The sequence below is a fragment of the Rhamphochromis longiceps genome, linkage group LG10 (genome assembly GCF_057381845.1).
Source record: "Rhamphochromis longiceps isolate RC_006_pf linkage group LG10, R_longiceps_female_GT1.1, whole genome shotgun sequence".
Taxonomy (NCBI): Eukaryota; Metazoa; Chordata; class Actinopteri; order Cichliformes; family Cichlidae; genus Rhamphochromis; species Rhamphochromis longiceps.
This window is the reverse complement of record NC_140566.1, coordinates 941,283-959,955: the sequence shown is the minus strand read 5'-3', so window position 1 is coordinate 959,955 and position 18,673 is coordinate 941,283. Positions and strand designations below refer to the sequence as shown.

The window sequence follows — 18,673 nt, the reverse complement described above, 5'->3', positions numbered from 1 at the left end:
AAAGTCTAAATGGTGGACATATACTTTACTGTTTCACAGAAGGTTAAAAAGTCTGAGGATTCTTCTTTATTGGTGCAAATAGCTCTTACAGGTTATCCTAGCTATATTAATAAATTTATAATTCCTTGGAGCCTCCTTTCCAGGCCACTAAAATCATCCCAGAAATAACAATTGCCATGATCAATAGAGGAGCTACCATTAATATTCCTGCATTTATTCCCGTGTTCAGTGTTGACTGGAAAGTCCTCTTTATCCCATAATCTAACTTGTCAAAAATGAGCAGAGAAAAGCCAAAACCAATTTGCAGGTTTACAGTTTGGGCAGCAGTTGATCCCTCTGGCACCTGAAAGGAAAGAACCTCTGTGTCTTTTCAACTTTCATACCTGCCCCCCCTGTCTTTCTGGATATCTTCTGAAATGACATCTGGCCTCACCCACTGTGACATCCAATCAGCTGATGTCCTTATCTTCCTCTCTCATTCTACCTGACTGCTCCACATACATGGTTTAAAAAAAAGTTTAAACTTTAAAATCACTTCATTACATTATATACCTTATTTCTAATACTCTGAACAGAGAAAATTCCATTATGTATGAACATTCAGTCACATATGAAAATACTTTAATTTAGTTTATGCTATTTTACTTTAACTAGATCTATCGTTAGCTCATTCTAATATGAAAATGTATTTCTTCAAAATCCCTTTTTGTTTTAAACACATTCAAATACTTTCTCTCACCTTTTCTCTTCAAAACTCTGTGCTTACTAATCACACAACACAATATAATTACTTTCATTAAATCACACATTTTAAAAGTCAGACGTTCTTTTAGATAAGTGGCTCCTTGGTGTCACTCGCTCACTTGCCCCTCCCATCCTTTTCACATAAACACATGCACACACAACTTCCAAGGTCATCTTTGCAAAAACAAGCCACTCCATATGAAATCTAAGTGAAAGGCCTTTTATTAGAATTATTACATAGATTATATATTTTTATTTATTATATTCAGATCAGAAAAATCATATCATTTCAAAAATAATTTCAGCAAAATCATATATGGTTCTCTGTTCAGCTACAACACTTAGTACCATTTGTTTTATTCAGAATCATGTGTAATAATGCGTTGTTATCTTTCATATTCCTGCAGCCACACAGACACTAATCTGCCAAGTGTGAAGCTGGATCATGTCTGTGCGCACAAAGACAGGGTGGCTGTAGCTCAGGAGGTGGAGCAGGTCATCTACTCATTAGAAGGTTGGTGGTTCAGTCTGCTCCACTGCTGCAGTCTCCGTGCCAAATATCTGTGGGCAAGATACTAATCCCAAGTTGCTTTCTGATGCATCTTTCAGAGTGTGAATGAGTCAGGCATGTTGTATAAAGTGATTTGAGTGTTAGAGAGTAGAAAAGTGCTAAATAAGAATCAGGCTATCATTCATTTAGCAAAATATAGGCGTTAGAATAATTTCCATTGCTTATCTGATTTCTGGGCAGCATGGTAGTGCAGCGATTAGCACTGTTGGCTAGACTTGTAGTCAAGACCACCTAAACCGAGACCAAGACAAGACCAAGTCGAGACGAGACCAAGACCGAGACCGAGAGTGAAACCAAGAGGACAGACGCACGCTTGGCCACAATATGGAGGGATTGGAGCATAGCTGAGCCACTGTGTGAGAGATGAGCAGCGTAAGGAAATTAAGTGAGGGTAGAAATTACTGAAAGATTAATAGGCTGTGTTTTGAGTTTTGTTCAAAAAAGAATGACTTCATATAGGAAAAAAAAATATATCACATATGCAGGACACCTTAATCTAGCTTTTTAATTAAGCAGCGAGGCAGAACAAAGTCGGGGCTGTATCAAGACACGAGGACTAAACCCCAATTCAACCAGACCCAGAACTGATCCGGAATTAAATCAGGACTACAACAGTTCAAAATCAGGACTACTGAGGACCTAAAAATCCTCATAGACCTGCACTACACTTATTTTTTAATTCTACCAAAGTCCACTATTTAGATTCAGAAATGTTTATATAATAACTTAGCCTTGTTGTGCGAACAAGCCTGCAAAACGTAATAAATATAGAATTTGAAAGTAACATATTGTATCTAAAAAGATACAGTAGGCACTGGATACATGTTCTGATGAGTTTTGGCAAACAACCATGTGACTAACATGTGTGTCTCACCTGCTCTTGTTCCCTCTCTGGTCTGTCCTCTCTCTCTCTCTCTCTCTCTCTCTCTCTCTCTCTCTCTCTTTGTGCTGACAATCAAGCCAAACACCAACATCATCAAATATACAGTTGAAACCACATATTTACAAACTCTTCAGATAAAAACACTTTTTTAATTGTAACATCAAATCAGACTAAATGTTTATTTTTTTAGATTTGTTAACATATTTGTTAACTTTAAGAGTAAAGAGAGAAACTGTCTGTATTTCTTAATTGCAAATGGCACCAAATTGTATTCAAACTGAGCCACACTTATGGAGCTCCACAGTTCTTTTCCTGGTGTTTTGGTTGACATCTCTTGATTTTCCCATGTCACAGAAACAGGCTCTGTGTTTTGCCTTATATGCATCCACAGCTGTGCCACCAGTTTACTCACATGGACTCTACTAACCAATCAGAAGCTTCTTCAGCTCAGAATAGAATCGTCTGGAGTTTCTTATTAATTAACAATAAACTTAGTGTATATGTGCTCCTAAATTTGATGAAAGTGATAAAAATAGACAGCTCTGTCTCTCTTTATTCTGACATTCAACTAATTCAAAAGATATTTCAATATTTATTTATCTAAAACAAAACAAGTTTACTCTAAATTCATGTTTAACAGTAAAAAAATTTTTTGATGTTTTTTCCCAACAGTGTCTAAAATATCTGGTTTCAGCTGTGAATATACTGCTGTGTATTGAAATTCCTCTTGTTTTGCATAGAAATATACTGAACAACATACAAAGCATAATATATAAAATAACATCTACCTGAGTTTTTCTTTGAAAGAAGCCCCTTATGTCCATTGTTGTGTTCATCAGTACATAACTGAAAACAATTTAGAGAGTTTGTTTAGCCGTGGAGGGAAACAACTGAAAATATGAAATAAACACACACATGTGAGCTAAGACTCTCTAAAAAAACCAACATTGTTGTTGTTCACCTTTTCATTTCGCCATTTGTTGATTCACTTGAAGAGCAAGTAACGTAATATGGGTCAAGTGATAGTTTGATATCAATCTTTTGTGATACACCGCCATATTTACATTATTTGTACAGTACGAATGATTTGCTTTGGTACCTGGTCAAACTTAAGCTCTCCTCTGTCTGCCTGTCTGCGCTTCTCCTACAGCAAACTCGCAGGCAGCAGCTTCTCCCCCCTCGCTCACATGCGTAAGTGCTGTGCTCAGTCGCCTAGTGCCTGAGCTCGGATCATACCAAAATTAGGGGGAATTTACGACTGTGCGCTATGTGCTTCGAATATTGTGTGTAGTTTTTGTTTTATACAGTTGTCAGTCAGGCATCTGACGATGTTGATCTGAGAATGCAAGACCAAGACAGCGAGACCAAGACCACGTAAAAGTGGTCTCGAGACCGGTCTCAAGACCCAAATAGAGGAGCTAAATCAATGCACTTTTGTGAAAGACTGGGTGGGACCAGTTCCATGCAGGGCAGAGAGTGTGGATAAAGGCACGTGACCATCAAAAGGACACTGCAGTGTTGTGATGAGTTTGACATACTGGAGACAATTTTGTTAAAGAAGAGGGATGTGCAGGTAAAAGAAGAGCAGTTTAGCCTATTCCAAGGTAGAAGGAACCAGGAATCAAAGTGGCCAACAAACTAAACCAGGAACCAAAGGGGCTGTTCATCCATTTTGGTGGGTTGTATGTTAGGATTTGACTGGAAACTATGTGATATGGACTAACAGTCCTGGCATAAATCAGGAAGTAAAGATATGTGAATGGAGTGGAGATCACTACATCTTCAAAAATCAGGATTCACACCTAAGAGTAACTCAGAAGAGGTTGGAATCGCTGGTATCTGGATTGCCAAGGACTACAGCCAGCCATAACAAAAAGTGGTATAGAGGTAGATAGGCCACTTGGCTGGAATTAGTCACTGAAAGAGAAGAACCCATTCATATGTAGATGTGCATTGTGTGGCCAATGTGATTCAAGTATCTTCTAGCATGAGAGGAATTGCTGTCTCCTGGAATCATGCCATTGCCAAAGTCAGATGGATTGGCCATCACTGGAAGTAGGTGTAGCTGAATCTTGAGGTGAGGTGGTACCCATCCCTAATATAATCAGGAACTCTCTAGATGCTGAATCAAAAGACATTGTTGGGGACTTGAGGGAGGCAGCAAGCCACGCATAATTCCCCTGATACAAAGCAGATTCCTGAGACCATGTGGTGACCAAGAAGCAACAAAAGGTTCTAGGTAACCCTAACTTGGCCCGGGCAAAGAAGCAGAAATATAATCATAGGTTTGAAATTAAAAATGGAAATTGAAATGCCTACAGCACATAGAGCCAGCAACAAACAAGATATTGGACTTGAGGAGTGAAGACAACAGCCTAGGAAATGACAAGGATATTGAAAAAACAATTTTTCACCTTTGCCTGATGATTAAGGTTATGTAGCAGGCCTGGTAGCAGTCCAGAGATGTGTATGTTGCGTAGGACAACCTGACTATTTTGAAAAATCGGTGTAGGTTCCACTACTCCATTCTCACTCTTTTGTGATAACTAGACAAATAGATGAGAAAGAATCAGCTGCTAGGCTGGAGATGGGAGTGGCAGAAGTGTCACACAGTGTCTAGTGGAGCCCCATAGTTCTTATGGTGAGGAAAGATGGGTCTATACAGTTCTGTGCATTGGATTCAATGCAATTCATTTTAATTATACAGCGCCAAATCACAACAATAGTCGCCTTAAAGCGCTTTATATTGTAAGGTAGAACCTAGAATAATACATAAAGAGAAAAACCCAACAATCATATGACCCCCTATGAGCAAGCACTTTGGCAACAGTGGGAAGGAAAAACTCCCTTTTAACAGGAAGAAACCTCCGGCAGAACCAGGCTCAGGGAGGGGCGGGGCCATCTGCTGTGATGAGAGAAGGAAGACAGGATAAAGACATGCTGTGGAAGAGAGACAGAGATTAATACAGTGGTTGCAAAAGTATTTGGCCCCCTTGAACTTTTCCACATTTTGTCACATTACGGCCACAAACATAAATCCATTTTATTGGAATTCCACATGAAAGATCAATACAAAGTGGTGTACATGTGAGAAGTGGAATCATGTATGATTTATACATGATTCCAAAAAAGTTTTTACAAATAAACAACTGCAAAGTGGGGTGTGTGTAATTATTCAGCCCCCTGAGTCAATACTTTGTAGAACCACCTTTTGCTGCAATTCCAGCTGCCAGTCTTTTAGGGTCTGTCTCAACCAGCTTTGCACATCTACAGACTAAAATTCTTGCCCATTCTTCTTTGCAAAACAGCTCCAGCTCAGTCAGATTAGATGGACAGCGTTTCTGAACAGCAGTTTTCAGATCTTGTCACAGATTCTCGATTGAGAAGAGAGTATAATAAACAACATCATTGCGATGATCTATGTGAATATAACAGTAAATACTAAATATTGAATATTATTGTGCAGCACGTAGGATCGACAGCGCACAGGTAGGAGGCAAAAAGGGTGTAGTTTTTGTCTGTGAGCACCCATGGGAAGACAGCCTAGAGCTGGAGTGCAGCCAGGGACATGGCTCGTCGGGGGTGTCAGCTCACTAAGCTGGCCCTGCCGGCCACGTAGAGCCACAACATTTGGGCAATCTGCCAGAGAGAGAGCCAGCGCCGCAGGCCGGAGAACTGTCAACCGCTGGCCAATCCATCAGACGCAGCGAGGTCCGACTGGCGTATAAAACCGGCGAAGCACGGGCAATACGCCTGGGGAACATAGCCTACAGCAGTGCTGGCCGCTAGGCCCAACTCAAAGGATGTCAGGAGGGAGGAGGGCGGCTGGAGGACAGCTGAGCCTAGGCTCCGCGTCCTCCCCGCCTCAACTGAACATGGCCATCTCCACATGCCTGCATAGGCCCCTCAGCAAGGTGGCCGCAGGGTAGACAGGCAGTCCCATCAGGCAACCCTGGTTGTCTGACTGGAGCAAAGCGTCAGAAACATCAACCTCCTGACAATCAACATTGTCCGGGGGGGGCGTTGGAGGAGGGGCCAAAGGCAAGGCAACTACTCCCGCCATGCACGGCAGCAACCAACTGCGGGCAGGGGACCATAAATGCTGGGAGGCAGGGCACACGACTGCCTGCAACCAGACCAATCAGGCCGCAGCAGCGGCACCTGAGACAGGAGGTGCTGAGGCTGCATGATAGCATCAACCTTGAGGTCCACTCTACTAGATGGCACCTCAGGAAGGGCTAATTCCCACACCTGGCATGCTCCAATCAAGAGCTGAAGGGACCCATCTCACCCGACACTGTGCCTGGGGACCAGCAGGGGGCAGCCCAGGGACAGGTGGGCAACACCGGAGGAGAGGATGGAAGCTTCTTCAACATCCACCACCTGATAGTCAACCTCCACCGACCAGGGCCTCACAGAGGCGGAGCCATGGGAAGGACGCTGTGGGAGGGACAGGCAGTGAATCAGCAACAGGTGTGGGAGGGGACCCAGCCCATGACCTGCCTATCTGGTGTCTACAGCAGTGGCAGCCATGTTCCCCATAGTAGCCTGCTCTCTCATTTTTGGAGGCAGGAGAAGAGGGAGGGGCGGGCCATTTAAATGCTCTTTCAGAAAACCAACCACGGTCTGTCTAGTTTGTGCTGGCAACAAAGCATTGCATGCAAGCGTCAGCTTCTTTAGCCAACACAGTAGTGATGTGTCGGTCGCGAACAAAACGGTTCTTAGAGCTGACTCTTTGAAGTGAACGACGCGAGCCAGCTCCTTATTCCGAGCCGTGGTTTTTTTCCCTCTTTCTCTCACCCTCTCTCTCGCACTTTTTTTCCGCTTCACTCCGGGGGGGCGGTAGTTACACTCGCACTCAGGGGGGATTGCAGTGACATGCCCGTGAGCTTCGCCAGCAGCCAGCTGTGCCAGAGTGACCGAGCCCCAGGCCGAGAGGATGAGGGCACTCCACCCCCGAAGTGGCCCGAGCGAGCTCCAGGCTCCAGGCCCCGACGAGTGAGCCGGTGTGTACCTGTACGCCCATCCCCGGACACAAAGAACCACCAACGCACCGATGTCTGAGGGCGTCTGCCACTGGCAGGGGAAGGTGTTGGGGGAGATAGGCCTCCATACCTTGGAGGGCCTGAGATGTCCCCAGAGAGGTAGCGTCTGATACCCAACCTGAAATATAGACACAGACATACAGGCACACACAGATGCAAACATCCATTCCCACCCTCATGCTCTCATATGCAATTACTCCACACTCACCCAACGTGGAGACAGACATAAAGAGACACTGTACACACAATCACACTCCCCAAGCGTACTCTAAGAACTGGGTTTAGGTACCCTTGCCCCTGGAGGGGGAAACTGCACCCAGAACCAGGTAGTGTTACCCTTTTCCCTGGGGTGGAGAGAATCAGACTGCCTTGACTCGGCAGCAGCAGGGAGGCCCCACATTCCAGACCCCAATCGGATGGCAAACTCCTCCTCCTAGCCCCCCCGCTCCAGCAGGCCGCAGAGAACGGGGGTGTGTGAAGACTCCAAACCTCCCTCCGCCCGCTCGTATGTAGTGTTGATGCATGTGTGTCCTAAGGTGCATTTAAAACCCAGGAGGGCATGGAGCTACCTGCCAGAGAGCAGCTGGTTAGTCCATAGCCCCTCCTGATAGCCCTCAATGTCTACATGCATTTAAAATTGAGAGGTGGGCAACGGCGCCAGGGGTGAGGTGTACACCCTGATGGTAATTTGGATTCTGTGTAGCGTGGCCACCCCCAAGATCCTATATGTATGTGTAATGAGAGTGTGAGTAATGTGAATGTCTAAGTTGTGGGATAAAATTGAGGCAGAGGCAGCCAGAAGGGGACAGGGGGGGGGGGGGGGGGATGCCTCCCCTGCACCCTGGTGACACACCTTTACCCCAAGGCCCTGCATGTGTGGGTGGTTGTGGTGGAGCGGGAAGAGGGAGGCAGCTGGAGATGGGGAGGGAAGGAAGGGAGGGGCAAGTGACCCCTCCCTGGGGCCAGCTCCCCCGCTGACCCCAGTAGGCACCCCCCATACTCTGCAACCCGCCAGGGAAAGGGGGCCCAGGCCCATCCGGACCGGGGCCCAGTTCAGCAGCGCCGCCTGGCCCCACAGAGCCCGGGACAGCCTTCCCGACCCCACCACAGAGAAAACTGCACCCACCCCACCATCCACTCATCTTCCAGACTACGCAAGACAATAGACAGCCAGGCTGAGATCTTCCTCCACCTCTCCTGTATCTCCCCCTCCTGCAGAGTGAGTTCCTGAAGATAGGAGACCTCCTGCAAGATGTAACAGCCTCCCCCACCAGTTGAAGAGCCCCCCAGGTGGCTCGATGCACCGGCAGCACCCTGCGCCAGAACTGGGCCCCCATACACCCACCCACCCACAACCCCGGCAACACACCAACCAGGACCCAAGCCCCCAAGGCCCAGCCAGGGCCCCAGCCAAGAGACGGAGCACCCCCAGAACCCCACGCCCGTCCCGGACCCACCCAGGGGCAGCCAGGCTACCAGGTCAGTAACCCATGTCCGTCAGCACAGACCCTCCCCTAGCCCCACTGCACGCAGCCACGAGGAAACCGTCACCTAAGAGCCAACCGAGCCCTTAATAGGCCATGGCCGCAACCCCAGGTTGAGCCCCCCAAGGAAGATGCTCCTGGGGAACCCCCCGACGCCCTAAGCCTGTCCCTACCCCCACACCAATCACAACAGCAAAGGTGGGACCAAACTATGACCCCCCACCCCCACTAGGTGATGGAGCTGATCAAAGGAGCCCAGAGCAATTGATCTATTGTGGTGGCAGAGGCTGTATCAAGACTAATGTAATCTATTAGATAAATTCTATATTGGTTAGAATTAAGATCATTTTTATTTTTCCAGTTCATGAGGACTGTTTTCTTGGCTATGCATAGGGCAGTGAAAACCATATGGGCCATATTCTTATCTGTAGTGCCATTATCTAAGCTGCCCAACAAACACACTAAGGGGGAAGTTGGAATGTTACATTTCAGACACTTTGATAAGTCTTCACATATCTCGCGCCAAAACTTCTGAACTGGTGGACAGAACCAAAGAGCGTGGATATAATTGTCCGGTGAATTGGTTTGGCAGTGTGAGCAGTTGTTGATAGACATAAAGCCCACCTTGAACATCCGATGACCTGTATAGTGCACTCTATGTAGTATTTTGTATTGAATTAATTGAAGACTGGGATTTCTAATTAAATGAAAGGTTTTTAAGCAAATCTGAGACCAGAAGTTTTGGTCTAAGTTAACTGATAAATCTGCTTCCCACTTTGCAATAGGAAGTGATATTGATTCATCTGTTTTAGAAAGCATTCTGTATATTTTGGATAGTAATTTGGGGGTTTTAAGAGTAAGAAATTGAACCACACTTGGTGGTGTTTGTAGTTCAACTTGACCCGGTTTAAATTTCTTTTTTACTATGGATTTAATTTGTTGATATTCTAAAAATCTTTTCTTGTTGATCCTATATTGTGTAACTAGTCTGTCAAATGGAATAAATTCTGTTCCTTCTAATATATGTTCCAAGTATTTGATTCCTTTACAACACCAATCTGAAAAGTTTATCATATTATTGTTTTGTAATATGTCAGGGTTGTTCCAGATAGGTGTACGTTTGCATGGGATTAATGAAGACTCCGTCAATTTTAGAAACTCCCACCATGCTGTCATAGAAGAGTCCTGTTAGTAAATGATTAAGTAGCTGATCAACATATTGATTTAGTCTGCCTTACAGAAACCCGCTTACAGCAATATGATTATATTAGTTTATTATTATTATTATTTTTTGCATGGGATTAATGAAGACGCTGTCAATTTTAGAAACTCCCACCATGCTGTCAGAGAAGCGCTGATGTTGACGCTTTTGAAGCATTCATTTCGTTGGATGTTTGAGCTGATAAATGGTAGGTCTGAAATCTCTAGATTATTGCAAAGTGCTTGTTCTACATCTAGCCAAGGTTCATCTAAGAGGGTGTGTTTTAGCCATCCTGAGATAAACTGAAGCCTGTTGGCTAAGAAGTAGTGCTGAAAGTTAGGTAGTTCTAATCCTCCTTTATCCTTGGTCTTTTGTAGTGTTTTTAAGCTTATACGTGGGGGTTTATCTTTCCAAAGGAATTTGGACATGTATGAATCTAGGGATCTGAACCAATCTTGTGGTGGTTTAGTTGGGATCATTGAGAATAAATAATTTATTTTTGGTAAGACCATCATTTTTATAGCGGCAACCCTTCCCATGAGTGATATGGGTAGAGATTTCCATCTAGCCAGATCACCTTCTACCTTCTTTAAAAGTGGGATATGGTTTAATTTAGTTAGATCTGCAAGCTTGGGAGAAACATTAATACCTAAATATTTTATATTTCCAGATTGCAGTGGTGTAGAAGAAGAATTATGGAAGGAGCAATTTATCGGAAGGACTGTAGATTCAATCACACCAGAGATATTGGTTTGTGAATTTTGGAGAAAACGTAACACATCGTCCGCATAAAGGCTGACTTTATGTTCCACGTTCTTGTATTTTATGCCCTTAATTACTGTATTCTGTCTAATTGCTGCTGCTAGTGGTTCAATAAAAATTGTAAACAGTGAAGGGGAGAGTGGGCATTCCTGCCTGGTGCCCCTCAGGAGACAGAAGCTGGAGGATGTTTGGTCATTTGTTCTGACACAAGCTGTTGGGGAATTGTATAATATTTTTAACCAGTTAATGAAAGAGGATCCAAAACCAAATTTGTGTAAAGTTGCAAATAGAAATTTCCAGTTAACTCTGTCAAATGCTTTCTCTGCATCTAAAGAAAATATTGTAGTTTCGATGTTTTTACTGTATGAGTAGTCTATCAAATTAAGTAATCTACCTGTATTTGTTGATGAGTGCCTACCTTTTATGAAACCAGTTTAGTCAGGATGAAGTAAGAGGGGGGTTATTTTCTCTAGTCTCTTTGAGAGAGCTTTGCAGATTATTTTAAGGTCTACATGTATAAGGGATATTGGACGATAGCTTGAGGGATATACAGGGTCTTTGCCTGGTTTTAGCAGGAGATTAATGTTTGCAGAATTCATATTTGATGGAAGTCTGCCCTTTTCTTTAATTTCCAACAACGTTCTGCAAAAAAAATGGTGCTAGAATCGTCCAGAATTCTTTGTAGAATTCTGCAGGAAAGCCGTCTGGACCTGGAGCCTTATTATTGGGCATACTTATCAGGGCTTCCTGGAGTTCACCTGGTGTCAGTGGCGAATCCAGTGCCATTGCTTGAGTGTCTAATAATTTTGGAGGAGTTATGTTGTCCAAAAACTGATCAATTTTGTTTTTAGATGGGTTTATTTGAGCCAGGCCAGCTACTAGGTGGCATAGGGGGCTGCCCTGCCGCCTCCCCCAGTTGTGCAGAGATAAATCGAGGCGCTCAAGCTGCCTGGGCGATGGCAGCAGATCCATCCTGTGGTCTCCATGGGCAGCCCGCAATGAACAGTTCCAGGATCTCCTGCTCCATGATGCGAGCCTCCCCTTGAGCGGACCTGGGTTACAGCCACAGCCTCGCTGAGTTGACTAGCGTAGGGGAAAGGCTAGTCCTTCGGCCCCATCCGACCCTCCCAGAACCGCCAGCGATAGTCCTGTGGTACAAGGCCCTGTTGGACATCTGCAAAGCTGCTGCTCACACGCGGGCAGGCTGAGAGCCACTGCATGGGCTTTGCCAGACAGCAGCGGGAGCAGAATCAGCACTTACTCCTCCTCCAACCAATGGTACACAACCGCCATGGCCCGCAAGACCTCCAGGAAGGCGGGGGGTGGTCGTCTCCCTCCCCCATACAGTAGAGGGACACTGGCGGGGGCCAGCCCAAGCTACCAGACTTCCCAAAAGCCCCATCCAGTGCTCAGATTGGTCCTGCAGTTGTTCCAGCTGGTGGCTAAACACCACCTCCTGCTCCTACTGCATACCCACCAGCTCACCCACCATCCAGGCCAGCGCCTCCACTGGCTGGGCCGGTCTTGGTTCTGCCAGTGGAGGCGCTGGGTTTTGGCACCACTGTGGAAATGATGTACCCGCCAACAGCGTTTGCAGTTGCACACGTTTTTATTTGCACTGTTTTTAACTGGACAACTTTTCATCTGCCCTGCTTGTAGCCCTAGGTCCCACCTCAGGTCCCAGCACATCTTTTATCGAGGAGGCATGACTAGATGATGGAGCTCAAGTTTGAGTCAGCCTCACACCTGAGGCTGATTCCGCACCCTGAACCCTCTGCTCCACCCCTCCCCTGCAGCTGAGCCACAAACCACACCCTGCCACATGACTCAACAGCATTTTGAGAATGTCTGTGTGTCTGTCTGACTGTATGTCCACAGTGAAGCCATCTGAGCCACAGTGCTGGATGGAGGGCAAATTCTTGGAAGGCAGTGATGTTAAGATGAGCTGCAAGTCCGCTGATGGCTCTGATCCTATCCATTACAAATGGGAAAAAGTACTGGACGAAGGCAAATATGTAGACAAGCTGCCTCCACTGACACTGATAGGTAAGTCTGTCAGATGTACCTAGGGCTTTTTAAAACAAAAATTTAAACCTTGAAACGAAGCAAAAAAGAACAAAACACACACATCATTGTGATGTGGTAGGGCATCATAATGAAAACATAAAAAGTGTGTTGTACAGCTCTCTCCATGCCCAAAATATATATACCTCGATCTGGTCAACTTTGACCTTTGTTTATCCAACCTCGGTACTCACGTCCCCCAAGGTCAAGTGTATTGTTCTGGAATTTGAAGATGATCTATAAAAAATTGCAGGTAATATAAACTGTTTAATGATTTTCACATTTGGTGTTACTGACCTTCAACCAATTTTCAAAAAAATTCTACCATGATGCCAAATCTGAAAAATGCTAAACTGTGGACACTAGATGCTGTGCATGCTAACATAAAGACAAACAAACAGAACCGATTACATACTCGTTTTACTGCATAGTCATGTTTCAGCTCTTAAATAAATGAAGACTTCTGACTAATCTAAGTTATTCTGTTCTCCTTTTATCTTTTTCAAGTACATTTAGCTTGCATAAAGAATCTGTCAAAAGTATTTACTTTTTAAAAACAGCAAAGATTTGTACAAAGGCCATGGCTATTTCTTTATGTTAACTCATCTTTAGGTACATTTATTTCAATAGAAATCAACTCTTTTTCAAACAACACCATAAAACAGTAGTGCACTCTTAGATGCTGTCTTGTCATTCTTGGTACATCAGATTTCAAAACCCCAGAGATTGTGGCACTGAGGAATTTGACCAAGGACGATGCCGGACTCTACAAATGCACAGCCAGCAATGATGTGGGAGAAGAGAGCTGCACAGTGGAAGTCAAGATACACTGTGAGTGAAGAACTTTTTTTGAACACTGAATAAGTTAACAATTGCTGCTTTTGATTTGCAGAATAAAATCCCCTCTTCATGTCATTGTAGAGCTCATCTGCAAATTATTTTCATACACACTGCCTGAAGTGCTATAGTGAAACTGTAGGTGAACGTGACATTCTTTTAAATTGCAGATCACAACATCTCTCAAAATTTGTGGTCTGTCTGTGCTTCTCAACCTTAAGTTCACTGCTTCTTAAGTGGAATCTCAGTTATTTTCCTAAAATCATTGATCATTTTTCTTTTAGCAAAAATGTGGATGAAATTTGTTGAAGTGGATGGGAAGACAGTCTTTTCTCTATAGTTCAAAATAATACATTGCATTGTAAACTCACACTTGAAGGGGCTTTCTACACTCATTATTGATCAGATCCATCAATTAACACTAGACTCCATATATGATAGTGTTTTTTTGTTGATTCTGAGTGGAAAGGTGGTGCATTGGTTCACCCTATCACCTTGCATTAGTGGTTTAAATTTAGATTGGCTGGGGCTTTGGTGTGACAAAGCCTCCCTCAAACTTTAATGTAATGCAAATGGACTTATTCTTATACAGTGCTTTTCTATGCTCTTTCTATGTAAATGCTTTCTATCTAAATCCTACTTCGGAGAGCAACATGGGGTTAGTATCTTGCCCAAGGACATTTGGCATGCAGACTGGAGCAGACAGGGATCAAAACACAACTGAAGACAATGAGGGAATAACTATGGGCAGAAACATCATGAGATATTGTGTGTAGGTATTTGAGGTAAAAAATGAATTTCATCCATTATGAATATGAATATTGTGAGAAAACCTGGAACAACTTAAGTGCTTGTCAGTACTTTCCCGGATCTGCTGTATCAATCCATTCTTTTCCTCATACCACTAGCAATGCAGCTCTTTTGATTTGAACATAATAAAAACCCTCAGTGGCCACATGGGAAATGTTCTGGCACAGGACATAAACTACTCTCCCAGTCCTCCCTCTGACATTGAGTCAGCACTGTCATCTGTGGGACATATTTGTCCTACGTATATTACACGCTTGACAGTGGCTTGTGCAGTAGCCTGGAGTTGGTCTCCAGCAGTGTTGTTCAAATTACTTGAATAAAGTAATTAGTTACTTAGTCACTTTTTAAAGAGTCAAACTCAAAGTAATGTCAGTATTTCCCAACATTAAATGCTGCATGGTGCTGCTCTATCCCGCGCCCCATGTTTTCTATTCTTGATCTACACATGTGTCTGTTGGTGCCATGGACGTTGGAAAGTAACAGTAATCTAATTACCTTTTTGCAATAGCAATCCCTTACATTAAAAAGTAATTGGATTATGTGTTACTGCCCATCTCTGGTCTCCAGTATTGTCTTCCAGTGCACTGAGTTCCTAAGGAACATTACTAGTGTACTTTAAGCCTTGTATAGTGCCAAGCATTCCTATACCTGTGAGATCTGATTGAAATGACCTCCTCAACATGTCTTGAAGTTCCCCTGAGGCCTGGTAATGAACTAATCATTTGATTCAGGAGTGTTGATCCAGGGTGAGATCTAAAACCTGCAGGACACCGTCCCTCGAGGCCTGGATTTGGACACCCCGATCTAAAGGATAAAGATCACTCTTTCAAGGATGTCAGTGTTCACATTTTAGACAGACAAGACAGATAGTTTGACAGAGAAGTGAAAGAGGCCTTCTATGTCCACTGTGAACAGCCATCTTTCAACAGAGGAGGTGGCTTATCACACCAACTGCTTGCCACCTACAATGCAGTTTTGAGATCCCTTTCCCAAGGTGCCTCAAGCCCTACTTACATCTTGCGTCAGTTGATCTCAATGGGTCACATGATATAGGGTGAGGGAAGGTTTGTTCTGCTGATGAACTCTGCTGTTAATGACTTACAGCTTTTTTAACATCTTGGCTCATGTGACAAGGCACATCATCAATAGTGGTTCAACGACCTTCTTAATGGACCACCCCCACTAGGGTTTTAAATATCTGAGACTTTCCACCATTTGGTTTTATAACTGAAGAAGCTTTCAGATGAGAGGTGAAGTGTCTTCAAGAAACTTTAAAAAGTCCAGTTTCGTTCTTTTCCAAGCTCATCAGACAATATAGGAGAAATCTGCTCTCTCTTTCTAGTTGCTGTCAGTACTCCTGCTGCAGCATCAGCATTTTAGATCAAGTGACGGCTTTTCAGTCAGTTTTTAGAACAACCTGATAATAATGAACTAAAGTAATCCAGTCTAGAAGATCTAACTGGATGAAGAGGATTTTTAGCATCATTTTAAGACTGAATTTTTCTAAGTTTAGATATTGTGCAAATGGAAGAGAGCATATCTGTTTAATATTTTTTGAGCCTTTGTGTTTTATGCTTGAATCATTCAAGTATAAAAAAAAATGCACCCTACTCAAGGGATGAACCTGTCATGGCTACTGGACGGACTCACGCGCAGATAGTTCTTTCTTTGAGAACAAAAGGAGATTATTTATTTACAACAGGGATCACCTCAGTGCTATATATATGTACAGTGAGTTGGGAGGGGGGTCCAGGGCGAGAAGGGGGAGGAATCCACACACGCTTCCTCTTCCACACAGTCACCGCCACAGCTCCTCCGCACACATGCACTCCTCTTCAGCCGCACTTGCTCCAAAACTCCACACACGCTGCCACACCCGGGCAGGTCCCGTGATTTGCCAGAAGAGGGATATCTACACACAGAATTTCAACGTTAGTTCCACAGCAAAATACACACAGTGGATTCTTTTGATAATGCCGAGAGCACGAACTCAGGAGGTTCAACGTTCCAGCGGTGAGCTGCTCTGTGCCACTGCCTTAAATAGCAGCTGGGGAAATCAGCCAGATCAGCAGTAGGTGGACACAATCACACAGGTGCGTGGGCCAAGAGCGAGAGCCCGTAACGAGCTCCACCCAGGCAGAGAGGAGGAGAAAAAAAAAGAACAACAACAACAAAACCTGTAGCCAGCGGGAGCCAGCCAGAGAGACACGGGGACCGTGACAGAACCAGTGCCAGCCAAACAATTTATCAAAGAACCCATTTTAAATGGAATCTTTAGACACCTTGTTACTAGCAGCCTGGTGCAAAACACACCTTGAAACAACAACAAGGTGATTTAAAAAGACAGCCAAAAATCTGTTACAGCTCAATATCTTGTGCCGTGTGTCTTTAAAATAATTTGAGGGAAACTGGACAAGTGGAAGACAACAGAGGTAGCAGGCCTTTAACAAACTACAAACTTTCCAATTGGTAGACAATGCACTCTTCCTCCTGAGCCACAACCACCTCTTAGAATAAGTATTTGCATTTGCACATACTTCAGTAAATCACTGAACATATTTCCAACTTTTCAAGAACAATAAAAAGTGATGACTCAAGACTTTCACACAATACTATAGTCGACAACTTGGAACTTCTGGAATAGCATTATTTAAAACAATTTTAAAATGTATTGATTTTCAAGGTTCAATTATTTTATATTATAGCTATAATATATAATAGCTGAAGGGATAAATTGGGGTTTTTTTTTATCTGGCTTTAGCTTTTATAATACTGGGGTGTGTTATATAGGTTTCTGAAAATGATAAAGACGGGGAGACAAGTATTTTACTGAAACTTGCATGCAACTGAAAAATAGCAATGGTGAATTTGATGCATTGGTGGTTGTAGCATAATAGTGTGTCTTACATCAATATTTTTTGTTATTTTTGGTAGATGTGAAGGGAATTGGTGTGGTAGCAGGTGTAGTGGTTGGTGTGTCCTTCGCCATTCTGCTTATCTTACTCATCATCTGGTTGGTATTCTGCAAAAAGGACATGGAAAAAAATGAAGAGGAGGAGACGCCCAATGAAATCAGGTAGACAATGCCTAGAATATTTCTTTGCACATGATAACTACCCATGACAAAAAACTTTACTTTTACAGTTTTATTCAATATATTAATATAATTGCTGCATGTTATACAATCATTCATTTCATCGTTTCAGCCATCTCATTACCAGAATCACTGAAATATATGTATAACCTGTATACCTGTAGGACTGCCTTTCTGATCCATCAATGTTTCTGCATGAAATAAAAACTTCAAATAGATGAATCCCAAAATGATAGTTTCAATTTATGGCTGTATTGGTTATAACAGCAGTTACTTTTTCTCACTTTTTACACAAACTGATTGTATTAGTTTGAATTGAAATAATTCAGACTGTTGTGGAATTTTTCTATTAATTAACCAGTTACAGAACAAGAAAGTTGAAAGTATTCATTACTGATCAGAAGACTTAGAACACTCTAATCCTTCCAGTTATTTATTGCAATTCAAGTCGTTCAAATCCAATGAATCCAGCTTGAAATGGTACAAAGGTAAGTGTTGAACTGCCAGAGGTTAAAAAAAGGTAAGGTTACCCAACACTAAAAAATAATGTACATTTCAGAAAAATGGCCTTTTTCAGGGAACACAACATGGTTTTAACAATTTAAATCTGTTCTCCAACAATGGAGGTTGATCCAGCCGTGAAAGCTGGTGCTACTAATTCCTACAGGTCTTCCAACTTCTCTGGATTACTTCCAGCTCCCTCTGTCTGCATAAAAGCAGTGTTGGAGCACACTGATGTACCCTCGTGAGCATCACTTGAACAGTACTGTACTGCAGAAAGTAGTGTGTTGTACAGAAATGGTGAGAAAAAGGCAATTAACAATGGAAGAGAGACAGACCATCATAACATTTATAAATGTAGGTCTGTCCTACAGAGAAGCTGCAAAGAAAGTCAAGGTGTCAGCGAGTACAGTTTCCTTCACCATCAAAGACACTCAGAAACACCCCAGTTTCCACAAAGCGCAAGCTACCACAATAAAACCATTCAGGAGCTGAAATAATCGACTTGTACCTTTGGCTTAATCGTTGCCCAGCATATCTGAAATGTCTCCGCCAAAGAAAGCCTCGAACCTAGGCAAGAATAAGACCATCGACAAATGGTCGAGCATCGAGCTTGATGCTAATGATAGTTGCACCAGCAGGGCTTTGGCTGAGCCTAAAGTTGTCACTCCGGATGA

The 18,673-nt window shown here is 43.4% G+C and overlaps 1 protein-coding gene across 1 annotated transcript in view; it reads left to right on the top strand.

The window, feature by feature from the left end:
- LOC146660086 (CXADR-like membrane protein) overlaps positions 1–18,673 on the top strand; it is a 113,707-nt gene that overhangs the window by 88,342 nt on the left and 6,692 nt on the right. The window contains exons 5-7 of the mRNA XM_085419520.1: positions 12,569–12,736; positions 13,463–13,585; positions 17,336–17,477. Coding sequence (XP_085275646.1) covers positions 12,569–12,736; positions 13,463–13,585; positions 17,336–17,477 — 433 coding nt within the window. The remainder of the gene's footprint in view (positions 1–12,568; positions 12,737–13,462; positions 13,586–17,335; positions 17,478–18,673) is intronic.